Below are 27670 nucleotides of genomic sequence, written 5' to 3' on the forward strand. Positions count from 1 at the left end.
ATGAACATGTTGTATATGCATTATTGCTGCATATCATCTTACATTGGTTTCCCCGGGGCGTCCGAGGGGTCGCTGCAGAAGGGCTCCTGGAAAGTGGCCTCCGACATCTCCAGCTCCAGCAGAGTGCTGAGGATCTCCTCCCGACTTGGAGGGGACATGAGGGGCTTGAGAATGTGGCCTCCGCCTCCCGCCCCTCGCTGCAGCTGGCTTGCTCTCACCTGCGATAAGGAGCTGACGGAGCTTGGAGAGCTGCTGGGTGTAGTGGATGTTAGTCCATCGATGCCCTCCAGGAGCTCACCTGTCGGTGAGCCCTCGTGGTCGAGGAACGATGCCGAGCTTAAAGGCAGCGGTAGGACAGGATCAAATGCTGAAAAGAGCAGCTCTTTTCTCTCACAGTGAAAGTCTTGGAAGGGGCTCAGCGTATGGGCTTTACCTAAAGAGAAGTCCCACTCTCTGCTCTTGATTTTCTCGGAGTCAAGCAATGATTGATTTGATACAGACTCCCTGTTCTCAGGCCGGTCAAACATGTCAGGACTGATGGGCCCTGCTTTGTGCCAATCGGACCCCTTTTGAAGATCCTCTCCTGAACTACAGAGCCTGTCGAGTTTCTTCTCAAAACCCGGCGCCTGAGCAGATACGGCGTCCTGGCTAATATCGCTGAGGAACTTCGCTGGTAAACTTTTATCAGTCAGGACAAACGGACTGCCACTGTATGGACTGGAGAACTCTGTCTGATCAATAGCATTTATATCAAAGCTGTAGTTGTGCGGGACCTCTGGGGACAAGCTGTCTTCTATGAAGTTGCAGCTGTCCAGTCCAGCGTCCGACAGGAAGAGGGGGCAGTCACCCGACACGCTGCCCTCCAGCTTCACGGACAGATTCGGCTGACTAGTGCTCGTCTTGTCTTTCCTGTTTCTGGGCTTTTTATCCTTGGGAGCAGACTTTGGGGCCCTGGGTTTCCGGGGAGCGTTGGAGGGGGCTCTTCTGGATTTGGTAGCTTTAGTTGTGGAACTTAGGAGTGCTGCTGCCTGAGCTATGGCAGTCGAGTGGCTGTCTGCACCAACCACCTGTATGGGAAGAGCCTGTCCTTGCTGCCTCCTCTGAAGAAGCTGCTTGAGCACGGCTAAGCCGGACGGCGTCTCGGAAAGCGTAGGGATCTCCCCGTTTTTAGGGCCTGAGTGTGGGGAGGCTGCCGCCAGTTGGGCGTCTTTACTATGCCCCATTGATGTTTGACTAACCGCCGGTCTTGAAGACTCCTCCTGCGAAGCCTCTGCCTTTATCACAGTGGTCTGGCATCCTTGCTGCTTCGTCTGAGCTGGCGGTGAAAAGCTTTGGTTGACCTCCATGATGGAAGTCTCACAGTCCTCGGCCTTTGGTTCGATAAACCGAGCTGCTGAGTTAGAGTCTGACGTAGATGGAGCCTGGGAGCCGCCCTGGCTGTTGCTGTCCACGCCTACTAGCTGCTGATACGGAGGTACTTCTTGAGAGGAATTCTCAGAAAGAGGTAAGTCGTCCTCTGGGAAAAGGAGCTTGGAGCTGTCTTGACTTGTGTCTTGGCTTTTAGGTTGTTCGGTTTTCTTTTTCCGAGACCTCCTAGGTCTGGTTGCCGTCGGACTGACGACGGCACCTTCAGCGGTACATTCTGCTTTCTTCCTCTGCCGTTCTTCTGCTGCCTTTCTTCCGCTTTGTCTTGATTTCTCATTTTTAGGCTCTTCTGCCTCTGAAGTCTTAGCAGGAGGTTTGCTTACTTTCCTTTTAGCATCTGCAGACTTCTTAGGTTTGGCGGTTTGACATTTACTTTGAGCCCCTTTGGTTGACGACGTTGCGCGTGGCTTTTGAAAAGCAGAACTAAGACACGGGTCGCTGAGCGGATTTATCAGCTGTTCTGAATTCCTGGAGTCCATGAGAGGGTCGCTTGGGGACCAGCAACGTGGAGGCGTTGAGTCCGTGGGGCTCGAGGATCTGTCGGAGAGGTAGCCCAACTCCACCATCACATCCGTATACTTAGTGTCATGATCATCCGCTACGTCGCCGTAACACGGTCGAGGTGGAGGCAACGAGGGCAGAACTGGGGCTTTCTGACAGCCTTTACTACTTCTCACCCTTTCGCCCCGCTTGATCTGGGGTTTGGATGAGTTGCTACTTGTTATTTTCTTGCTTGCAGCGCTGACCCTTGCTTTTCTTTTGGGCTGTTTTTTGGCCTTTGGCTCGGCGACGGGGAACCTGACAGCTGTGGATTCTGGCACCTTGGGCCAAAAGTCCTTTAAAGGAGCTAGTTTGTTATACTGCTCTAACTTGTCTGACGTCAACAACACCAACTGCTCCTCCGAATTTACTTTGGACATCTTCACCAGCATGTTTTTCTGTCCCTTGAACCTGTTGATAATAATGTACTTGATGATGATAGGAGGTTCCTTCTTACGTCTTTTCTGATATTTCAGATCTTGCCCACTGAGGACATTACTGCCGTCCTTGGGCCGATCTTTGACGGAGACCGGGTTTTTAGAACCAGAGGCACATGAGTGTTCTCCATCCTCGCCGTCGTAGGTCATCTTTCGTTTGGCTCTCAAGGTGTATTTACTACCGGGCAGTGCTGACGGTTTAGTGCAAGTGACTTTAGCAGACAAATCCTGCACCGGGCTTAGCCTGTCCTCGCCCGAGTCTCTTGCTTCCTCAGAGAAACAAGAAACAGCGGTGGAGTCGGTGTCGACGTGACCTGAAACCAGCTGCGTCTGTTCACTTTCAGACCTCTCCTCACTTTCTGACTCTTCGTTCAAAACGGGCTTTTCCTCCACGATTGGCGGCGCATCAATTGTCGTTGGCTTTTCCGGTTGATGCTCCGAAACTAACATCTCTGTGTCCAAAATGACCGGACAAATGGGCGTGACTGAAGCGGGACCCGTGCTAAACTGGCCGTCAGAGGTAGAACTTTGAACCAGCCTCAATTTGTTCGTATGCCCGACCATTCCTAACCTTTTCTTATTCAGTTTTAGCTTAGACCTGCGAGGCTGGGTCTGATCTAGTTTGGTGGAGGTATCGGGCAGCTTTTTGTTTCCGGCTTTCTTCCTGCTAAGGCAGTTGGAGAGGATGACGCTGGGAAAGAACTTGTAGTGCGCCTCCTGCTGCGCCACGATAGTCCTCTCGGTCTTGTTTTCTTGATAGTCCTCGTACCTGATTTTGAGCTCGCCGACATCCCCCTCCTCGCTGTCCTGACCCATTTCATCCTCCTGGGGATCAAGAAACTCCTCCTCTTTCATGAGCGACGGGGCCGCGTTGATGTTCCTCAGAATGGGGCTTTTACTGTCCATCGTGCTCAGCTCCAGCTCCGTCTTAGCCGAGCAGTTTCTCAGCTCAGAGTAACAGAGAGAGAAAGTCCTGTGGTTCTGAAGGATGGACAGACAGTTTGTTTCTACATTCTTTATGCTGCCATATTTATTCCTGTTCTTAGTAACCTTTCCGTTACCAAATGGGAAACTTTCTAGGTCTGTCTTATCCAAAGCTATAGAGGTTTTCTTGTCGTAGGTGTATATTGGCCGTATATCCTCTTTGTCCATGCAGACGGGCGACCCCTCAGGGGGATTGGGTATTTTGCAAGGAATGGGATGCTTAACGGGAAGGATATAGGGCATTTCTTTATTAACCTTGAACCCTGTTGAACATTCACTGCTGCTGTCCTGGCTGCCTTTTAACTGAAAGTGCTTATCAAGTGGTTGCTCCGTGTCCAGTACGTGAAGTGGTCTGTGCTCAGCGTGCTTGCACTCCAGAAGGATCTTAGCTGAGGAAGGTGGCTCGGGGTGGATCGTCTCCCCGGGGAAGGGATTTCTGTTCCCCAGCATCTTTTCTGTGACTATTAGTGAAGACTGGGACATGGAGCCACTGTCCGTTAAGGAGGAATCTGTCAACACAACAGATGAAACATAAAAAAACATATATAAAATCATAAAGTAGTAAAAACCATAGTAAATAAGTTGAGGAAAAAGGTAGAACAATGCACACATTCATTCAACGTTTTCACGTCTACTCTAACAAATATTCAAAGTGGACAACAACTCAAACTCCAGGGAATCAATTACAATACCTAGCTTTATATTAAATCTCATGTCCCTCATAACGACATAAGATCATACACCCAACTTGTCGTTAACCCAACTTTTCATTCTGCAGCAGCTGTCACATCTGTCTTCTGATGTTCTTAAAGGGGAACTGCTGTTTTTTTTACAACCTGGACCTAATTTCTGGCATAAAATACGATCGTTTACTTACCCATATAACTTTGGTGTAATTTGTAGTTGTTTCCGAGATATTTAGATCAGCGTATATCCATATAGTGGGAGTGAATGGGGCACCGAAATGCAGCCTCTAAATAACGCATTATCTGCCGCGAAACTCGTTCATTTCACCAATATTTTGTTACTGCTACTGTTGTGGACGAACCATAGCAGTAGCAAATTACAGGTAAACAAACCGACCGTCGCGGGTGCATGCCGCGTTCAGCGATGACATCATCCAGGTCAGAAGACATCATCCGGCGTCTGTAGGTCAATCTACAGACCCCAGATGATGATAACAGGTAACTCCAGACTCAATAGGGAATAGCACTAGCGTACAATAAGAAAATATTGGTGAAATGAATGAGTTTTGTGGCAGATAATGCGTTATTTAGAGGCCGCGTTTCGGTGCCCCAGTCACTCCCACTATATGGATATACGCAGACCTAAATATCTCCCAAACAACTACAAATTACACAAAAGTTATATGGGTGAGTGAACGACCGTATTTTATGCCAGAAATAAGGTCCATGTTGTTAAAAAACAGTAAGTTCTCCTTTAATAGAACATCAATCATCAGGGCCAGTAAGATGGGTGTAAAAGGAAACTGACATTTCACTGTATCTCAGCCTAAGATGACTCACCGCTGCTCTCATCTGCTGCTCCATCGAGTTGGGGGATAGACAAGTTGGCAAACAGAGAGTTATTCCCGCTCCATTCCATGTCCTCATCACAGGACTCCTGTTGCTCGTCACTGAAGCCGTCCTCTGTCTCCTTCACAGCGGGCCTATGCACACACAGACAGTGACACTGATTAAAAAACCCACAGCTCACTGTGGATGACCATCTCCTGATTGATCACTGTGTAAAGGTTTGGGTATGTGCTTAAGATTGAAAACAAATATTGAAGCTTAAAATTAATTCTAGTTTATCCTGATCTTTGGACTGAATTATTCTGGGCAAACACTATTCCAAGATTGACTTGAACACCAAATTTTAACCTAATCTAACGTTGGTTATTGGCTCCATTTTTAAATACTCCTGCCATGACAATACCTAAGCCCATTTCCCTACAGATACCAAAACAAATCTTGTTTTTTTAATGCAATTTATTAAACAATTTGGGCTGTTCTCTAGCATTCAATTGAATAACGAAATCCACGTTGCACAAACCGTACAAGAACAGCAGAAGTTTACAAATCTGACCAGAAATTCAACTTTCAGTTTTGACAATCTGCAATAAAGCTGGTACCAAAAAAAAAAAGCAGTTGTTGTCACTTGTTTTTAAATTAAGTCACTGATGGAAATGTTTCTGTGAGAAAAAGCAGAACAAGAACAAATGGGTGGGTGTTTCTGAAAGACGAGTAATAATAGAGACGACAGAGATATAAACTTGCCTCGATGAGGATGAGGCCTCAGGAGGCTCGTTGTCCCACCGCTGAGACATTAAGACACTGAGCTCTGCCTCTTCTTTGTCCAGCTCGGGCCCTGCTTCCTCCTCGTCGCTGTTACAGTGGTAGGCTCCAGCACCGGCAAATGAGGAGTGAGAACTCTGCCTGACTGGGGTCCTGGAGAAACAACTGTCCTCTAGGCCAACCAACAAATCAATGATGGCTTGGTCTTGGCTGCTGTCTACACAGACGATGAAAACAAAACAAAACAAAACAAAACAAAAAAAAACATAAATTGTTAAATCAATCTGAAAACAACAACTTGAAGCATTTTAAAAATCTGCCAATTAATCACAGCTAGAAACTGGCTTCGTCTTTAAACCTTAGACTTTATTTAGCTTGAAAACAACTTTCTTATTTTAGCTTTTGACCACAACATAACTTAGCCACGTCATAAATAGAATAGAAACAGGTTGTCAACACATCACATGAATGAGCATATAGTTACTAGAGCACATAGAAAAGAGAGTCAGTGTTTCTTTCTTTTTATGATGATTTACTGCTTTTCACTGATGCAAACTGGAAACACAATCTTGTCATGGAGTCCTTTTTTCTCTTCAGAGCATTTTTGTGACTCTAGACCAGGAAAACCACGTAGCTTTAATTTCTCAACAGGCAGAGATAGAGCTTGCACTAGGAAGATTAAACTATGCTGGTTATAGTAATGCTGCAAAAGTATGACATCTGTGTTCAGGTGTAATTTTCATTGTACAGTAGTATTATTATATATATATATATTATATTATATTATAAGGAGAAAGAAGCAATCCCTGGAGCAAACTGTCTATGACTGTAAGGCATTCTTCCAGAGGTCCAAGAAAACCAGATAAAACTTGAAGTCTGCTGGGAAGAGAGGCCAGGTCGGACAACGCCAATGTCCTATAAAGGAAGGGACAAAGTCGTCTCCACCTTCTGAGGAGACTGAGATCCTTTGGGGCGTGTAGGACACTACTCAGGACCTTTTATGACACTGTGGTTGCATTGGCAACCTTCTACGCCGTGGTCTGCTGGTGTGGCGGAGTCACGGAGAGGGGACGAAAAGAGAAACTGATCAAGAGGGCCAGCTCCATCCTGGACTGTCCTCTAGACTCAGTGGAGCAGGTGGGGGAGAGGAGGATGTTGGCTAAACTGTCCAACATCAGGAACAACCCCTCTCACCCCCTGTATGAGACAGTTGGGACTTTAGGAAGTTCTTTCAGCCAAAGACTGCCGCACCCACAGTGCAAGAAGGAACGCTTCCAGAGGTCTTTTGTCCCCTCAGCAGTCAGACTCTTTAACATCAGCATTACAAGAGCACAATATATACCAACTCATCCCTGTCATTACCTCATGTCTTTTTAGTGCAATTTTTGGTGCAACTCCTATTAGAGTTTGTCTTATTCAAGATATTCATGAATGTCAATATGTATATTAAGCCTCCTTACCACATCTCCTTACCACCTGAAGCCTCTATTTACACTAGTTGGTTCTTTTAACTTTCAGTTAGCTACTGAAAACCTGATGCAATATGCAAGTAGTTTTTGTACCATAAGTTTTTGTACCATAATGTATTTACTTTTATATAGTTTCTCTCGTCTACCTTATTCTGTTTTTTGTATCCTGTACTGTTGTTCCCTGCCGATGTAACACCCTAATTTCCCCATGGGGATAAATAAAGTCTTATCTTATCTTATAACACGGGAGCGGAAGCACAGCGTTCCACCGTGGACCATTAAAGAATAAACAGGAATTGCACGACAGGAGATTTATTTATTTTTTTAAGGAGGACAGAATGGAAAAATGAGAAAGAGAGGAGAAAGTGGGACTCATACCTAACAGGGGGGAGTGGTTGGACGTCTGCGAGGGTGGGAGAAAAGTCTGACTGTTCTCCAGGACACTCAGGATGGCCTCCTCATCAACAACAGCCTCGTCTGGAACTTTACCACTGCCCCTTACAAAGTCTGTAAACAAGAGCAGAGAGAGGTTCTAAAATGAAGTGGTTCACCAACACAGCACAGTTCAACATTAGGTCAATGTGTGTGTGTGTGCCACTGCTGTCTCTGGCAGTTTCTTTGCTCCTGCAGGAGACTTGGCAGAGACAGAGCCTGCAGATTAGTCTAATGCTAATCACACAGTGTCATGCTTTCAACCCCTGACTTGGTGGAAGTGATAGACGGTCAACCTGCCCAGAAAAAAACACTACGACCTCTCCAACTATCACTAAAAGCATCTTTAATTAGATTATAACAATAAAGGGGAACTACTGTTTTTTACAACCTGGACCTCATTTCTGGCATAAAATACGATCGTTTACTCACCCATATAACTTTTGTGTAATTTGCAGTCAGTCAGGAGATAATTAGATCAGCGTATATCCATATAGTGGGAGTGAATGGGGCACCAAAAGGTAGCCTCTAAATAACGCATTATCTGCCGGGAAACTCGTTCATTTCACCAATATTTTAATAAGTTATCTGGGTGAGTAAACAATCGTATTTTATGCCAGAAATAACGTCCAGGTTGTAAAAAACAGTAGTTCTCCCTCAATATTTTAACATATAAAGTATTACACAGAAATAAAGAGGTAAGAGTAACAATGAAGGTGGGACTGCATAGTGCACGTGTTCAGAAAAAGCTGGACAAATCATTATTAAACAGACACTCTTTGAAAACCTTTATGGTGAATGTATACAAGTATATAATAAATTTAACTGCCTCTAAGTGAGATGAATTTTATAATCTCGAGCCTTGTGCTTGACGTTTTTGCAGTGTTCCCCCCGAAAAATAAAAATCTGAACACAAAGGCAACCCTTACTCTGCTGTAAAACTATGTCATTATCATCATCATCGCAATGTACGCCAAATCCCAGTAGAGGACACAGTCCTATAATCATTATGACACTTTACCTCTCCAATAGTAAATACTCTAAACATTGGCCCGCACCTGGTTGTGAGTCCCTGTGCGTCCCCACTGCATTAGCAGGGGTGCACTGCAGTCCACCTGGGGTCAGGGGGTCCAAATGCAGAGTTAGTTCCCCAATGAAATCCTCTTGGTCGTCCCCATCGCCCACAGATGTATCTTGTGTCCTGAGTGGAGAAAGGCAGAATTAAGATAATTTCTTTGTCCAAGCACAACATGTACAGACACAAATAAAACACATTTGATTCAATGACTAATTAATGACGTCACATTTTATTAGACCTAGCAGTGAGTGAGTTAAAAGGGAATTACTTTTTTTTTTTTTTTTTTTTTTTTTTTACAATGAATGAGTTTCACTGCAGATAATGTGTTATTTAGAGGCTGCCTTTCGGTGCCCCATTCACTCCCACTATATGGATATACGCTGATCTAAATATCTTCCGAACGACTCCAAATAACACCAAAGTTATATGGGTGAGTAAACGATCGTATTTTATGCCAGAAATAAGGTCCAGGTTGTAAAAAAACGGTAATTCCCCTTTAAAACCATCAGGTGAAATTTAACATATTCTCAAATGTTCATGCTGAATATCATTATATTTGAAAGTGAAGGATGGCCAAATCTTTAAAAAACAATATTTTAAAAATACAAGCTTCAGCAGCACCGTCTCTTTGGCTGTGTCACCTGAACGGCAGAACAGAGGAACCTTCTGGTATCTGCCCTCACGCAGTCATGTTTAATTAGCATCTCTTTACCGTGGGTCGTAATCAGGGGAAGTGCTCCTTTTACTATGTGAGGGTTGTCTGTGTGGGGGCTGCACAAGTGTAGAGAGTGTCTCTTGTCTGGTGAGTGTGTGTGTGTGTGAGCAACTAAGTGGTGTGTGTGTGTGTTGGCGAGGGAATATAAATGGAAAATGGGCAGGCGGCCAACTGGGCTTTGTATCCCTCCAGATCGCTCTCAGCTACAAGCTGCCTATCATGCTCCCTTAGCCATGCTGCCCCGCCGCATCGCCTAGCAACTCCCCACTTAGCGACTCTGAAATATTGAAATGTAGACCAGCCAAGCGGCCGCTGCTTGGAAGTGGAACAAATTTCGCAGAATTGGTAATAAAGAGAAAAAAATGAATTTCATTTTATGCATTTCTGAGCTGACCCAAGCAACATCTGTAGGCAGGCTTTTCAGAAAGTTTGAAGATTAGAGCCCGAGCTTACGCCCAAGAGGCTGTAGGTTTAAATCCCACGTAGCACCGGGGAGGTTTAATTTAATACAACATGCCATCAAGCTACTGATTTGAGCCCCTGTTGCTCCTGTGACTGCAGGCGTGCATGGGTCAAACACATTCTGACGTAATACGCTGAAAACACTGGGGGTGTTGGGGGGGTGAGGGGGTTCCTGTGAGGACGGACAGGTAACGCAACATAACACCACGTCTGCCTAGAGGAACACTCCACTGGAGTCAGGCCAGAGAGAGGCGCTGAACTGGTGGAGGAGAAGACAAAATGCTAATAAAGTCACAGCCTCTTGGGCAGCCTTCCACTTACTTTAAAAGATGAATGAGCAGCACGTGGCTGATAAATGATGAAGGGTTTTCACGGGCGATTATAAAAACAGCAACTGACGTTTTGGTGCAACTCTAAAGTCAGAGTTTAGGCTAACGGTGAGTGAGATTTTATTGTAGTCTCACTGTCATTCAGAGACTTCAGTTCTGCCGGGCCGCATGAGGAAAGGGCTCCGGAGATTCGGTGCACACGTGCCACTGTCTGGCTGTCTCTTAATTAGTCTGCTAGCAAGCAACTTTGCAGGCATCGAGGGAGGGAGCCGAGCAGGCGTCAAGAGATTACCGCAGCAATTAACACATTTCACCACCAAAGCCACGCCCCCTTCTTTCTTCTTTCACTGGGTCTGCTATGGTAAGAGAGTTTTAATGATGAAGCTGAAGAAGGAAAAATGGGGAGAGCGTGGAACAAGGAGAAAGATAAGGAGAATATTACCCGTGTCTAGTGTTTCTGACCTGTTAGGACAATACCGTGATCAATAGAGTTGGTCACGAGGTAAATCTGACAGGCTCACATGATGACTGTGAACCAATTAAAGGATAGGAAGAAGAAAAATAATTTCTTCGAAGGTTTTTATTTTAGGGCTCTTAAGGCCTTTAGCAATAAAAATATGTTTTTTGGGGTTAAATTGGACACAAATAGCAGACAAAAACTAACTAAAATAAGACATCGCAAGTAAATATTGATTTATTTTCTTGGGTGACAGGCACGGCCCAACTTACATTATAATATAATATAGCTAATGGCAACTGTAACATGATCTGGCAAGCAGCCGGGACCATTTACAGCGTCAAAATCAACGTGCCTGTGCCCTTTGAAGGCCGAGCTACGTAATGGACTGTTTCCAAATGGCCCCATAGCTGTTTTGTAAGTCTGTTTCTACTTGGTCGTTGTATAGGATTAAATCTGCAATAAATCAAATTCTGCTCATAAATCAATTTGCTTAAAGGGGAACTACTGTTTTTTACAAGCTGGACCTTATTTCTGGCATAAAATACGATCGTTTACTCACCCATATAACTTTGGTGTCATTTGGAGTCAGTCGGGAGATATTTAGATCTGCGTATATCCATATAGTGGGAGTGACTGGGGCACCGAAACGCAGCCTCTAAATAACGCATTATCAGACATGAAACTCGTTAATTTCACCGATATTTTGTTATGATACGCTAGTGCTATTCCCCATTGAGTTACCTGTTATCATCTGTATACTGACCTACAGACCCCGGATGATGTAATTTTCTGTGCAAAACATGGCTGAATGTTTTGCGCGGCGCTCAGAGATGACATCATCCAGGTCAGAAGACATCATCTGTAGATTGACCTACAGACCCCGGATGATGATAACAGGTAACTCCGGAGTCAAAGGGGAATAGCACTAGAGTATCATAACAAAATATTGGTGAAACGAACTAGTCTGGCGGCAGATAATGTGTTATTTAGAGGCTGCGTTTCGGTGCCCCAGTCACTCCCACTATATGGATATACGCTGATCTAAATATCTCCTGAATGCCTACAAATTACACAAAAGTTATATGGGTGAGTAAACGATCGTATTTTATGCCAGAAATAAGGTCCAGCTTGTAAAAAAAACAGTAGTTCTCCTTTAATTTCCCAGACTTGCTCCAGTCACAAAACAATAAAGCTGAGAAGCACTGATCTAAAAAAAGGAGACTCATCCTTTGCTTTGGGTATTTTTCCTTTGGCAGAAAGGACAGTGAGCTTCAGGGCAGTGGCAGGGAGGGAGAATGGATCCACCAATCAGGTTTGAGAGGCACGACTGCCGTTCGTCAGAACCAATAAAAAAAAAAACAAGAGTTTTTGGCCTTGTAGATGTTTCTCAAGTGGGAAAGATCCCAATTTTCCACAGCATAGAGTGAAGTTTGGGTAAAACAGGGTGGAAGTATGGAATCGGAAACAATAAATAGGACAAGAAAAGAGGACAGAGAATTTAATAGTACATTTCAAATAGTACTGAATAGTTATATACATGTAATAAAACAGGGGGAGATGGATTTTTTTGACGAATTACAACTGAATGACTGATTGATTTAAGGTTGCAGCAAAATCTCAGAGGGAACGAGTGGAAACCTGTGATAGCATGGAATAAAGAAAAGCATGAAAGTAGAAGGAAATGAGAAATTTCCAACAACGCCCGCAGTGCCAAGTGAGACACCGAGAATGCAGTAGCAACAGTGGCAGTGCATAATAGAGCAAGGGAAAGCCAAAGGAAAGGAAGTGACAGACTGTGTGTGAGTATTAACAGAGCGAGTGACTGGGACAGCCAGGCAGTGGGAGAGCAGCCAGCAAACTGTGTGTGTGTCCGTGTGTGTGTCCGGGTGTGTGTTTGTGCGTTTGTGTGTGTGCCCCATCACTCAAGACGGGACTTGCTCTACACCGAAAGCCCACACGGCTCCCACACTGCACTGCTCTCCCCTTTCCCTCTGTTCCTGTTTGATATCGGAGGTTAGTGAATAGAAGCCATCTGGATCAGATGCCGCGGCGCTCACGGCTGCCGGGCCAACTGTACTTTTATTCATAACAGGAAATACTTTCTTGCTGTACATGGTGGGAGCGTGAGGGAGGGAGGGAGGGAGGGAGGGAGGGGGTGTGTAACCTCAGCAACATCATTTCACCACCTCTTTCTCCACTACATCTGTTCTAACTTCACTTTCCCATCCATCCTTTCCCGTTCCACCCGAGCTCTGCTTTCACTCCCTCCCTCTCCGCCTTGAGAAGAAAGTGGAGGCGGACACAGATGTTGCAGCTGAGAGGCAACACCTTCATTACAGTTCAATACAAAGAATTAAAGATGCAAAAAAACACATATTCATGTGGTCTGAGAAAACGTCGGGGGACATTTTTTCCACTAAGGCTGGAAGCATCTTGTAATTATTCCCGTACATCGTTTCTCTCTTCCACAAATCCCAGCTTTGTTCCAACTACTCTGGGTTTCCTCAGGGGTTGGGACAAACGTCCAGCAATAACTCTCAGGCATAATTTATCTTGAAATGTGCTGAGCCTATTTACCGTTAAGTCAGAGGAAGGATGATGAACTTACACGTCGAACTCGTTCTCCTTCAGAATCTCCTTTAACCTCTTCATGAAGATTTTTTCGCTCTCCGTCGAAGCGACAAAACCACGATCTGGAACAGATCAGACAAACGACACTGAATTCTGAGCTACAATTAAAACATTTTGGTCGGTAATAGCAGTTAAGTATGCTGGTAATGGCTGGGTAATTTTGCTGTCAGTCAAACTTATAGAAATAAATTTAAATTTCCTTTTGCATAACAGGATTCTCGCTTTTTCAGATCAAGGAAACCTGCGTGCTTGGATGAAGGCCTGAAAACAGCAGATTCATGTGTGATTACTTATCAACCTGTTGCTATGACAGCAATGACAGTGCGTACGGAGATAACTTTGGCGAGATTAAGGTTCGTGTTTATGGTTAGTAGACGAAATTGCGTCCCCAAATCATCCGGACAGCTCTGAGAATGATGACCGTGACCTGTGGGAGGGAATGGAAAACTCAAATGCCGTCTTACACTTAAAGAGGATCCAGAAACAAAATTAAGACAGATGCCACAGCTGTACAACAATAAGGAGCTAAACATGATGGAACAATACAGTTAGCCACAAAAGAGTTTGGATTGCCTGAAAACACAACTCTGTCATAACAAACAGAAAGGCTGGCGCCACTGAACTGAAATCTTTGTACACATGGTTTTTGAAATTCTAGACCTACATTAAGCCCGTCTGAAACAATCATTCACTTCTGACGTTCAACTTAATGTATAATAACATCATCTTACAACTTAAGGTCAGAGGTCATTTGAGTCATACTTTGGACCATCCAGTGTAATCTCAGTTTGGATTACACTGGACTCTAAGAATGAGATCTGAAAACAATGAGGCTGTGGCAGAATGATTCAAAAGGAGTCACCAGCGCTTCCCATCCGACCTGAAGGAGCTTGAGAGGTCCTGCAAAGACGAATGGGCAGCCCAAAGACAGGTGTACCAAGCTTGTGGCATCGTATTCAAAAAGACCTGAGGCTGTAATTGCTGCCAAAGGAGCATCAACAAAGTATTGAGCAAAGGCTGCCCTTAGCAAAAAGTAGTATACTTAAAGTTCATTTTATTAAGTATACTTGAGTATAAGTAATTGCAATTCACACCCCTGACCACTTGGTGGCGAGTGACCTTATTAATTGGCTCTTGTCTCTCATCGCAGTTTGCGTTCCAAACATCACAGAACTTTTGTCGGTGCACGATTTCCTGGTACACCGATTATACTGATGCACACATCAGAGCTCGGCTAACAGCAGTCCCGTTTCGAGTACGAACAAGACGTGTCGGCATCCGAAACTTTTTTGTTTTTTTTGTTACCATTTAAAGTCAATACTGTTCTGAAAAAAGTACTTAAAGTTAATGAAACTTTAATGAAAATTAAATGCTATTGAATGTGTCTTTATTATCATTTTAAAAAAATTAAAGTGACGGGTAAAAATAGATTATGACGGGATTTTTATGACCCTGTCAGTCAAAATGACCGACAACGAAAACGTCTAGTGCAACCTCTGACTTAAAGTATACTTTTATAAACTTAAAAATGTGGACTAGAAGTATAACTAGTACACTAGTAGTATATAGAAGAGTGTAGTTGTGGTATACTTTAAGTATACTTCAAAAAAAAGAATTTCCACTTTGTAATAAGGCTGCAACAAAACAAAATGTGGAAAAAGTGACGCGCTGTGAAAACTTTCCGGATACACTGTAGATTGTTGGTTTTAAACAAATCAACAGTTCGCCCACAAATTGTCAATCCCTGATTGTATGACAACTGTGGGACATTACTATTACAGAGTACAATATGTGAAAGATGCACAAAGACTACAGTCCTGTATTTAAAAATGTGAAGTGTTATATGAATATATTTATTAACCTAGTGATACGGAGTGGTGATATTCTACTTATTTCTTATTGTCTCTATGTTTCCTATTAAGAAGTACGAGTGTGTATTTGAGCCTTTACCTTTACAGTCTAATAACAATATTTCTGCCAGCACACTTTACAAAATGGACACAAAACTTAAAGTAAAAGCTTTGTGAGTAATTTATGTACGATCAAAGTAGTGAAAAAAAAAAATAACAGAAATGACAGTTCCTCTTGTGAATCTCCTCACCTTGTGACTCGGGGGTTTCGATCTGGGAGGCCTGGTTCTTCTCTCTCCTCCTCTGCTTCTCATCCTCCCAGATGCCCTGTAGGCCTGGGTTCCTGCCAATCTGATCTGGACACAAGCGAGAATCACAGCACACGACCATGAGTGTCAGCTCACCTACCATTGCACCGTTAAGGCGTGACGGCGCTGACCAGTCAAACTGACACCAGAACTCAACCCATACATACATAAATGCTGTAGTTGTATTTTCAAAAGGCCAGTTTTAGCAGCAGATGGAAAAGTGTGAGTCAGAACACATGTTCCGCCTGCCCTGGAGTGGCCTCTCCTTTCCTTTCTTCACTTTGAGACAGATTCTTGGAATGGTTTACGCTTCTTAGTACAGTCTGATCTAAATCACAAGGACTCACTGGATACTTCAAGTACTGTCATTAACGCACAAACGCACCATTCAGCAAAACTGGCACTTCTGGGATGACCTGAAGCCTTCACCCTGACAAGGACACGTTTACCGAAACATGCTCTTTAAAAGCTCCACCAACAAACCCTGCACATGTAGCTTCTGTGACTGGCTTCAGGTAAAGGGACAAAACTTGTGTTTGTTCAAATAGGAGTCCATGGCTTATTCAGACAACACCATCTGCTTTACTGGCCTTGCTCAGTTTCATCCCTCCATCGTGGATTCTTTAATCTCTGCTAATCTCTTCCTCTCTGTGCTCCCCATTGACATGAGGTGTTAGGTCCTCTCCACAGTGTTTATGTTTGACACTTCTAATGGATTTTGATGTAGGGGGGGCAGACAGAGGGAGGCAGTCTGAACAATAGTAACCAATCCGTCGTGTGAGCTAAACGTTCTGCATCTCGATTTCACCTTTATTTCCTTGCCCCCGTTGGATGCAATATTGCCGGAAGTAAACTTACTTTCAATATCGAGACGGTTGAGTATGTCCACAGCCGCAGCGTCAACCTCCAGCTCACAGGTACTCTGCTTCTCCACCTGATCCAGAACTAAGGAGCTGCAGACAATTAATACAAAAAAAAGTGTTTAAGTATTAAAACAAAAACGACAAAATTGGTAGAAAGAAACTACTACATGCTAAGATCTGACGCAGCAGGGTGCGTGCATGCGGGGCTCACCAGGGTATGGCGTTCTCCTCCCAGCGGACAAACGTGCCGCCCAGGCTGCTGTCGTTGAGCTTGGAGGTGCAGGGGATCTTCCAGGGGCTAATGCTGGGATGGCTGTTAGAGGCTGGCTTGTCCGAGGCTGCTGCTGCTTCTTCTGGAAAACACAAACACGCAGACATAACGCACATGAAGGTAATGGCAGCGTGGTGCTTCTCTAAGGAGAATTGCCTGTCTAATAGGCATCTCTATTCTCTTAATTCTCTGGAGATGAAACGGTGGTACAGATGTTGAAAAATAAATTCATCATTTGGTTTTCACTGGAGTAAATATTAAGTTACAGTACAGCTACAGTATTATGTCACTTATACTGTATCAGGGGTCGCGTTAACCGAATATTTTCCGTCATTCCGTCGTTTGTTTAAAACTGTGACAGAAAAATCTGAAGGCCATCCGTCATTTTGACAGATTGCAACTCACACCCCTGACCACTTGGTGGCGAGTGACCTTATTAATTGGCTCTCGTCTCTAATCGCAGTTTGCGATCCAAACATCGCGGAACTTTTGTCAGTGCACAATTTCCTCGTACACTGATTACACTGATGCACACGTCAGAGCTCAGCTAACCATAGACATATATATATATATATATACACACACACACACACACACACACACACATATATATATATATATATATATATATATATACACATGTCTATGCAGCTCACGGCTACCAAAATGGAGGAATCGGATGAAAGCACGTTGCTAGGACTGATGAGTTTTTGTGCAAATTGTGCAAAATAAAAGAGTTTGCATACCACTGAAGCACTTCAACCCTACGGTGCCACCTAAGAGCCGTTAGCACTAGCAGTCCCGGTCCGAGTACGGACAAGACGTGTCGGCAGCCCAAACTTTTTTTTTTAACCCTACCATTTAAAGTCAATACTGTCAATACTTAAAAAGTACTTAAAGTTAATGAAATTTGAATGAAAATTGAAAGCTATTGAATTGCATTATTATCATTTTAAAAAATTAAAGTGACAGGTAAAAATAGATTATGACGGGATTTTTTTATGATTTTTATGGAACTGCAATGTAGTCAAGGACGCCCGTGAAATGCATTCTGGGATGCACGGTTGTACCAAGACCACACAAGTTACCTCCCTCGATGCGTCCTCGATAAACAGGTGGGGTATTTGGACCGCACACGGTCACGTGCGCACTTTGAACTGGAACAGTACTTGGGAAGATGTTTCACAAGAGCACAGTACGGGACAAGAACAGATAGTGGCAAACACCCCCACAGTGTGGGTGGTGACATGGTGAAGTCACACAGCCGTCTAGGTGGCATCCTGTCTTTAGAGTGTTTCTGGAAACAATGAAGTTCCACACTCAAGTCGCAAAATGACAACAGAGTTACCACCATCTCTTCAGGCGGGCCATCAGATGCTTTTTTTAGGTAGGTTGTTTTTTTTCCAAGGTGAAGAGGAAACAAAGAATCTGGTAAGTTGGGTACTTTTCCACCTCTGTATTTTGAAGGTCGGTACTTGTGGGCTTCAAAACACATTACGGACTCACATTTGGCCCGTTTTATCAGCCAAGCCACTTATAACCTTCTGCCACTTGATCCCAGATTAAGAACTTGCTTTCAAGTCAGAGCCTGAGGGGGAGAAGAAAATGTAAACAGGTGTACCTATTGTTGGAGGCATTTTGGTTTCTTTGTTGTACGAGGAACCGGAGCCTTCTTTCCACCGATTGCATCAGTGCAGAGGTGGATCAAACATGGGAACCCTGCTTTTGTTGGAGGGGAATCAGGCGTGAGGATTTTTATAAAAGAACTTTATTGAATTCAAGTGTGGAATTTCCTGTCGTGAATCATTAATGCCCTCGCACGTGAATGCAGTCCTGCGGGGCGGGATGCGCTATGGGAGTGTGGAGAAAGGTCGGACTGGAAATGATGAGGGTCTGAGATTAGGACTAAGCTGTGATCAAACCGAGTTGGCAATTAGGGGTTTAGTCTCCATCCGGAGGAGGAGTGGCGTTAGGTTTTTGGATGTCAGGTTCACCATAATCTGAGGAAGACACTTCTGACTGCCGCTGCAGTTCCCCTTCAAGTTTGTTTTTATATATGCATGTGAAATGGCGTACGTCTTTTTCAGGCACTGTTGCATAAATCCTAATCCACTAAACTCCTAAGCACATTACTCAGCGAACATTACAGTGTCGGTTTCACGGTATGCAAGTCCAATATTTTGGTGAACTCTCACTGTTATGAGTAAACTACATCCCAGTCACATCTGGCTGCCACTGTTCTCAACCTGCTGGGCGGTTAATGGTAAACAGAAAAAAAAAACAAATGTGAACACAGTGGAGCATTTAGCAGCATTTCCCCTGGGAATTGTCAGAGTGCTAAAAAAAGAGGGAATATGGGTTTTAAATTTATCAAGTTGCCTGAAACAGGGCTCCAAACGAATACTAATGTCTCAATGGGTGTTCTTCCATTAGATCATGCTTTGGACTCCTTGTGTGAACAGCAGTAAAGCGAACAAGAGACACAAAGCGAACTGAAAAGAGGTTAGAGAACGCTAGTGCAGAGAGAGCCAAGACCCGCAAGACAAAACACGGGAAGAGAAGTGAGAAGGCGGAGAGCTTTCAAGGGGCTACATAGGCATCCTGAGGCAAAGGTGAAATGAGGACTGATAGGAGGTTTAGGCTTCTGCCTCAATTTGAAGACGTAGCTATGGCGACAGCGATAGCGTAGACCCTAACGTTGTAGACTGACGTGCACCTCCCCAGAAATGAAACACAGCAAGAGTTGTGATTGGTCCGCTTGGTGGTAGCGTGTTTCTGCTTTTAGTATTTATCCGCAATTTTTGAATTGATTGTTTTGGACCAATAAAGACGGAACACATGGAGGAAAGATTGACTGTAGCGGTTCGGAGAATTTTTGGCGAAGTGAAGCAGAAAGTAGAAAGTAGTAGTAGTAGTAGAAGTTACTGTGACCTCATAGAATCAGTCTAATTGAACAACTCTTAAAGGGGAGCTACTGTTTTTTACAACCTGGACCTTATTTCTGGCATAAAATACAGTTGTTCACTCACCCATATAACTTTTGTGTAATTTGTGTTCCTTCGGGAGATATTTAGATTAACATATATCCATACAGTGGGAGTGAATGGGGCACCGAAACGCAGCCTCTAAATAACGCATTTAGGCGTTTTTTTGCCGCGAAACTTGGTAATTTCACCAATATTTTGCTATCGTACGCTAGTGCTATTCCCCGTTGAGTCCGGAGTTACCTGTTATTATTGTTATTTTGGTGAAATTAACGAGTTTCGCGACAGATAAGAGGCTGTGGTTCGGTGCCCCAGTCACTCCCACTATATGGATATACACAGATCTAATTGAAGGACTACAAATTACATAAAAGTTATATGGGTGAGTAAACGATTGTATTTTATGCCAGAAATAAGGTCCAGGTTGTAAAAAACAGTAGTTCCCCTTTAATGAATTTATCCAAAACTTCCAAGTTAATTCTGATAATGTAGTCCATGTTCGTAACGCAACACTGTCAATTCCAAATAATTTACTAAAATGCACGGAAGGAGCCTATTATAGAAATGACAGTTAGAAGTCAGCGTTAGGATGTAGCCAGGTTGTCGAAGTTTAGCACATAACTGCTAGTCGATATGGACTGTGCATGGAAGGATAACATTAATTTTGATTCTCTGACACGGAGTGTTTGCTTCCTCAAAACCAAATAAAAATGTTTGACCTGAGGAGGAACTGGGCCAGAAATATTAGCAAAGCGGTGCACACAGGTACCAAAGAAAATACATGTGGGAAAGCTTACCAGTCTAACTAATGTCAATATCTGACCAACTCATTAGTTTTGAATATTTCCAGGCTTCAACCAGTGCTCCTGGCAGCTGAGGAAACAAGGGAGGGTCCAGAACAAATAGCCGTAGCTAATGAGGAGAGAGAAGGAGGAGGAGGAGGAGGAGGAGGGTGACAGTAGCCAAGGTGCTGCAACTGAAGAGCCACAGCCAACAGGATTTAGTTCTGCAAAAAAAACAACTGCTCCTTACCTTGGTTCTGGCTCCGGCGGAACCTGACAGCTGCCAAATTAACCAGGTTCATGCCGTACAGGTTGTAGTCTATGAAGAGCTGCAGCAGGAAGGGGATATGGCCCTCGTGGGGTTGGTAATTCTTGTTCATCACTGCTCCGCTTTGTAACAGCTCACACACTCTACAACAACAAAAAGGTTTTGCGCCGTGAATAAAAAAAGATAACACTGATGTTATTTCAACGATTAGGCATGAATACAGTCATCCTTTGAAATAGCAATGATCATCTTCCTAATATAGCTTCAATAAGAAAAACAGTGCTTGTAAACATGTTTATTAGCAAATGTACGGCTTAGTTCTCTCATACAAATGGGCAATCACAACTATATGAATGTGACGATCCACGCACATCCTTCAAGTCTTCCACGGTACAGGTATATGAACCTAGATAGGCGTTAGTGACCCTTTGGATTGAAAAGATCCACGTTGGTCAGAGAATTAAAATACTCAGTGAGCAAATCTGGAGTGGCTGACAGGTTAGTGTTCGTACAGCAAAGTAATGCACCAGGAATGTAACCAGATAACACTGTTTTCTGCTATCTGTTGAAAACTGAATCAGGTAAAATCTTTTGCAAAAGGCCTCTGTGTAGGCACTGAACTGGCCTCATTCACATTAATGAAGGTAGCACAATATTTTCCTGCACAGTTTGGTTGAAAACAGCCGTAAAAAAAACGTACCCAGGCTCCTCTCTGCTTGGTGAACAGTTTGTAATGATCAGCGTTTGAGCAAAGACGATCAACTGTCACTTTAATTAATTTTCAGACTTGCTAAATATGATTTTTTTTTTTGTACATTTATTAAAGGCCTAAAGAATTAAGCTTGAACCACAGAACATATCGCCACACTGTTAATTATGCTTTTTTTCACAATTAATTAAAAAAAAACCCTGTAAAACCAAATTTAAATCTATAAATATAATCCTTTCACTTAATTTTTTTTTGTGTGTGTGTCCAACAAATAGAAAAAGGACCCGTTGTCCTTGATCTACTTGCTGGATAGAGAAATGGGGAGCAGTTCACTGTGTGAATGTTTGAGGTCGTCCCTGGAGTCATGTTTCCTCTTTAAAGGTCAGAAACCTGTGTTGACACACTGACTGATCAAATACAAGAGCCAAACCTGCCATTCACCCATTTTTTTTTTTTACTTTTTTTCTTCATCAAATATTCCTTTCTTATTATTCTCTTCTGCCATTCTCAGATGTTATTTATTTATTTTTTGCTACACACCTTTCCACACGTCTTTCACTATACTCTTACGGTTGCATCAATTCTTCATTCACATTGTCACCACTAATGCAGATCACTCTGAAAAATAATTCAGCCTTCCGGTCTCCTTCCACACACACGGACCCGGCCGATCAATGCGTACAACTGAATACGCAGCAATCGATTTCAGTTTAGCTGGCAGAGTCGCGCGCGCACACACACACACACACAGTCTGGCATTCGGAAACATCAAACAAAAAGGGGGCCTGTGATGATCCCTGTTCACATTAAACTTTATTGATCCGCAATAATCTTACCTTTTGACCATCTGTGGATTGTACAGATAGATCTTCATAAAGAGCTTCTCCTTGGCGTGATAACCGTAGAAGGGCCTGCAAGACAAGAAAAAGACCACACACACAACAAAATCAATATCTAAACCCTGACATTTCCTCACACAGATTTATGAGTTTTAAACAGGGTTTGCATTCAAGATTCTTTATTGTCTCAATGCACCATCATTACCAGTTATTAAATTCTTGGTACTAAGTGCCAACTTAAGGGCGAACTACTGGTTTTTACAACCTGGACCTTATTTCTGGCATAAAATACAATCGTTTAATCACCCATATAACTTTGGTGTCATTTGGAGTCGTTTGTCAGATATTTAGATCCGCGTATATCCATATAGTGGGAGTGACTGGGGCACCCAACACAGCCTCTAAATAACACATTATCTGCCACGAAGCTTGTTCATTTCACCAATATTTTGTTATGATACGCTAGTGCTATTCCCAGTTGAGTCCAGAGTTACCTGTTATCATCATCCAGGGTCTGTAGATTGACCTACTAACCTCTGACCTGGATGATGTCATCTCTGAGCGTCGCACGCACCCGTGACGGTCAGCTTGTTTACCTGTAATTTGCTACTGCTAGTTTTTTGCAACATGGCTGAATATTTTTCCGATTCTGAGGTTGTGGACGACGACTTTGTATATGATGGAAGTCCTTACCGTTTTAAGCCAGAGTATACGGATGAGGAGCTCGTTGAAAGGAAGATGCGGAGGCAGAGAGAGGAACAGCTGGACAAAGAACAAGAAACCGCTGCACGTCCGCAAATAGATAACAGGTAACTCTGGACTCAACGGGGAATAGCACTAGTGTATCATAACAAAATATTGGTGAAATTAACGAGTTTCGCGGCAGAAAATGCGTTATTTAGAGGCTGTGTTTCGGTGCCCCATTCACTCCCACTATATGGATATATGTCAAGTTTAAAACAGAATAAATAACAGAATAAAATATATCCAAAATAAAATACATATAACAGAAATAGAATAAAAGCAGAATAGCGCACGATTCATATTGCTATTTGTGACAAATCTCAACACAGTCGTGTGTCACTTACATGCCAGAGACCAACACCACCTTGAACACATGCTGGTTGGTGGAGGAGGGGTTTCCCATGGCGACGTTGAGGGCTCTGTCAATGCTGAAGGCCACCTGCCGCAGGTAGCGCTCCGGCTGCTGCCCGTAGCCATCGTACGGCACGTAGATGTAGGGGAACACGCCGTGGAGGTGGAGACACGTCTTCTGGCCTGCGACACAGCAACGGCAAATCTGTTAGCTTAAAGTTTTACGCCCGTTTGGATTTAAGGTTTAAAAGCTTTTAAGGGCGGAAACATTTAGTTCGAAGGCACTCATTCATTCATTTGGTAAGGCAGTATGAAACAACCTACTCAGACATATTTCCCAACATTCACAGACTAAGTCTTTCAATATAAACACAAGCTACACGGATGTAGTCTTTGATTAGACTTCTTTTTACTGAGACCATTAAATCTGGTCTTGCTGCAATTGAGATAAATGGAGTATGCGGAGGGTCCAGTAAACAGTTTTCGCCCCTGTACACTTTCTATCCAGTCACTGCAAGGCAACAGAGATGGATGAGTGCAACAAAAAAAAAAAAAAGCCTGTAATGACTTGATTCATGACGGACATGTACGCAGTGTGAACACAGGCCATTAGCTAAGTAACTAAACAACGACGGAGAGGAAGAGCGCGGAGGCGACGGCCGTGGTGGGTGGAGCCAAGCGGAGAGGATTGAGGTCTTGAGCAATGTGAAGTGAGGTCAGCCGCTACGGAGACGGGGGAAATACAGTATTCATAACGGGAGGGGGGGGTGACATCACAGCACTCCCAGACAGACACACACTCTAGCGCTGAAGAGTCATCTGAGGTGAACTGTGCTGCAGACACTACGCTCAGATTCATTCTCCATCTGCCAGTATCGGCTCGGGCCAGAGCTTTTATCTGCACACTGCTGACTGGCGGGGGGGGGGGGGGGGGTAAACTATGTTTAATCTGGTTACATAAAAGATAATAACAACAATGTAAAAATGAGGACATCGTACGCAGAAGGTGCCAAAGCTCACACAAATCAGAGCCTGTCTGTTAGCGTATTTTGCACAAGCGACAGTCCGACAGTTTCGTCAGGAGGGGAAAGTGTTATGTAGGAGCTTGACGTGACATGACGTGCCTTCCTTCCCAACCGTCATCATTAACGGCAGAGGAGGGGTCTGGCACCGTCTCCCTCCCACCCCCGTACACAACACACATTTAGCTTGCCAAGGGTACGTCCTTATGCTATGGGGTGACAAATGCTGTGTGCAATGCAATGCTGCAGTCCCCCCCCCCGAGTACCATCCTTGAGATTATTGGAACCAAAGTGGAGCCTTCAAAAGAGGAAGATGCATTCTCAGGATCTTTTGGCACAGCAACTACACGTGACTGCTTCAAAGTTTTGAAAAGGGGTAATGCAAGATGTGGTGCTGAGAGACAACGGGATCCTCAGAACGTGCCTGAATCTGACATCCACTGCAGGATATTAGTGAGATTTAGGGAACACTCTGTGCTGCAGAGGGCAGAGCTCCCCCGGTGGAAGGCAGCAGGTTTATGTGAGGGGGAAAAAAAAATCAGCCACATGAGAACATCACTGTGAGATTAAAAACAAAAAAGGGCGTTTACATTTGTCTTGTTAATTTGAACATTATGCTCAGCTAAAAGAGGGAAATGTTAAAGGGGAATTACCATTTTTTTACAACCTGGACCTTGTTTCTGGCAGAAAATACAATCATTTACTCACCCATATAACTTTGGTGTCATTTGGAGTCATTCGGACGATATTTAGACCCATATAACTGCATATATCCATATAGTGGGAGTGAATGGGGCACCGAAATGCAGCCTCTAAATAACGCATTATCTGCCGCGAAACTCTTTCATTTCACCAATATTTTGTTATGATGAGTTACCTGTTATCTACTCGCAGATGTGCAGCAGTTTGTTGTTCTTTGGCCAGCTGTTCCTCTCTCTGCCTCCGTATACTCTGGCCTTAAAACGGTAAGAACGTCCATCATAAACAAAGTCGTCGTCCACAACCTCAGAATCGGAAAAATATTCAAGCCGACCGTCGCTTGTGCGCGGCGCTCAGAGATGACATCATCCAGGTCAGAAGTTAGTAGGTCAATCTACAGACCTCGGATGATGATAACAGGTAACTACGGACTCAACGGGGAATAGCACTAGCGTATCATAACAAAATATTGGTGAAATGAACGAGTTTCGTGGCAGATAATGCGTTATTTAGAGGCTGCGTTTCGGTGCCCCAGTCACTACCACTATATGGATATACGCGGCGCTCCACTGGATCCAAAAAGTTATATGGGCGAGTAAACGAACGTATTTTATGGCAGAAATAAGGTCCAGGTTGTAAAAAACAGTAATTCCACTTTATGTCTATGAAAAACTCTAACAAAGGGATTATCGCTGCCTCTGAAGTCCTTAAAATGAGATTATGTTATATATTAAGAGCAGACTGAAAGCAAACCGTGTACTGGTTTGGGTTTGCTGCTCTTAATCATTGTAAACTGCATTGACTGTGGGTATTGCGCTTGTCTTAGACGTGGAAAACTGCAATCACTGTCTTCTGACCTTGTTATCTGTGAGTCTTAGCAGGACAGGCACGCTGCTGCTTCGCTTTTACCTTGATCGATGTATCACAATGTCATTTTTAGTTTTAAAGGGCCCGAGTTATTGATGTGTTTACCGTCATACCTACAAGCCCTCACTGTTTGCTGTTCTGGTGATTACAGCTGCAACATTCAACAAAACAGTTTATTCTTGCCGACCAACCACATGGGAGCATTTAAAGTTTGATTGAGTGCTATTCTCCTCAATGGGGCTAGAAGCAGTCATTACTTCTTTTTTTTTTTTATTTTAGAAACTAAGGTTACTAAGGTTACTAAACTAAGGAAAAAACAAAGACTGGGACATGTCTTTTAACATTAAGGTTTCCATTCAAGCTTAAAGATCAAGTGGTGTCACTGAGAATCACAAACAAAAAAACTATAAACTGTAGTTTATCGGTGAGATGAAGTTGGAATAATAAATTAAACATTTGTCTAACAGCTTGCCATGTAGTTCCACCTTTGTCAGAGGTAAACAACGGTGAACTCTGCCCTGCAAATCTGCAAAGACTTGCTGGTAAGTTCGATAGAGGCGATTAGAGCAAATACTCGCGTACCAGACTTCTGTGGACGTGTGATCACACTTCAAGAAGTCACGCAGAAGTCCGTTTTTACCGAACATCTCACAGATTTCACAGACTACTACGCTGTAATGTGCCGCTACAGTTCACAAATTAAGAGGTCTAACTTGATCAAAGCCTTCATCCAAGTATTTCCTCACTTTTAAAATATCTTAATGGGGCGTAATGCTCTTTTTGGAAGCGTTAATAAAAAAAAAAAAAGGGAAAAACTCCAGATTAACCAGCGATGAAAACTCGGAACAAAAGCTAGTGAAACGCACACAGAAGGTGAGATCAGTGCCTGCAGCCGCGCCAATGAAGGCATTCAAGTCGATTCAGTCAAGTCTCGGTCTAGACTGCAGTGTGTGTGTGTGTTTGTGTGTCGGCGCTCGAACTTGGCCAAGGTGTGAGTCGCTCCTCCGCGAGTCGCACAAAGGCTGGCAACTACTCTGGCGGTGAGGGAGCAGAGAAGCCGGCATGCGTCCGTCTGTCCTCAGCCTGTCGAGTCAACATGGAGTCTCTTTCTTTCTTTCCATCTCTCTCTCTTTTTTTCTCTCTCTCTCTCTCTCTCACACACACACACACACACACACACTACAAGCAGCCAATGCTGGCTTGTGCTGCAGTTGCCAGGCAACAGCACCGGCAAAGCAAAAGCCCCTGACGGACAGCGGGAGAGATAAACAAGTGATTCTTTCCACCCAGCTGGTCAGGCCACAGAAAGAGAAAGTGGGGGGGGGGGGGGGGAATAAGTGTGTGCCTGAGAAAGCAGGGCGGAATGAAATAAAGAAGAAAAAGGAAGAGCGGACAGAGACAGAGAGGCCGAATGATGGCGAGAGGTATGTGTCTGCATGAGAGAGCAGGGAAACGTGGAGCAGAGGGAAAGAGAGAGAAGAATGAAATGAATAGTGTGTGTATGTTTCAGGGAGTTCCAGATGTTGGGGTGGGCGTAAAATAAGACAAGGAAGCGGAGAGGAGGGTGGACTGATCCGCATTGCAAATTTCCGAGACAATTAACATCTGCTGCTTCTTGTTGTTGTGCTCTAGTCAAGACTCGGGTCTGAACAGTTAAGCAAGAACGAGTGACGACCTGAGTCATGACACAATACCTCCAGACATACTGTCCCTTATAAAAGTGTCCCTTAAAGGGGAATTACTGTTTTTTTACAACCTGGACCTTATTTCTGGCATAAAATACGATTGTTTACTCACCCATATAACTTTTTTGCTATTTGAAGTCATTCGGACGATATTTAGATCTGCGTATAT

At 43.8% G+C, this 27670-nt stretch overlaps 1 protein-coding gene across 1 annotated transcript in view; it reads right to left on the reverse strand.

Annotated features, from left to right (window-relative positions):
- The window catches only part of rev3l (REV3 like, DNA directed polymerase zeta catalytic subunit), a 70309-nt gene that overhangs the window by 15286 nt on the left and 27353 nt on the right, over positions 1–27670 (reverse strand). Inside the window, exons 2-13 of the mRNA XM_084559923.1 lie at positions 23222–23411; positions 22131–22205; positions 20568–20728; positions 16492–16633; positions 16276–16370; positions 15361–15465; positions 13237–13321; positions 8643–8785; positions 7531–7659; positions 5666–5900; positions 4913–5055; positions 43–3895 (exon numbers count right to left, since the gene is read on the reverse strand). Of these exons, the coding sequence (XP_084416049.1) occupies positions 43–3895; positions 4913–5055; positions 5666–5900; positions 7531–7659; positions 8643–8785; positions 13237–13321; positions 15361–15465; positions 16276–16370; positions 16492–16633; positions 20568–20728; positions 22131–22205; positions 23222–23411 (5356 nt within the window). The remainder of the gene's footprint in view (positions 1–42; positions 3896–4912; positions 5056–5665; positions 5901–7530; positions 7660–8642; positions 8786–13236; positions 13322–15360; positions 15466–16275; positions 16371–16491; positions 16634–20567; positions 20729–22130; positions 22206–23221; positions 23412–27670) is intronic.

Source organism: Chelon labrosus (assembly GCF_963514085.1).
Source record: "Chelon labrosus genome assembly, chromosome: 14".
Taxonomy (NCBI): Eukaryota; Metazoa; Chordata; class Actinopteri; order Mugiliformes; family Mugilidae; genus Chelon; species Chelon labrosus.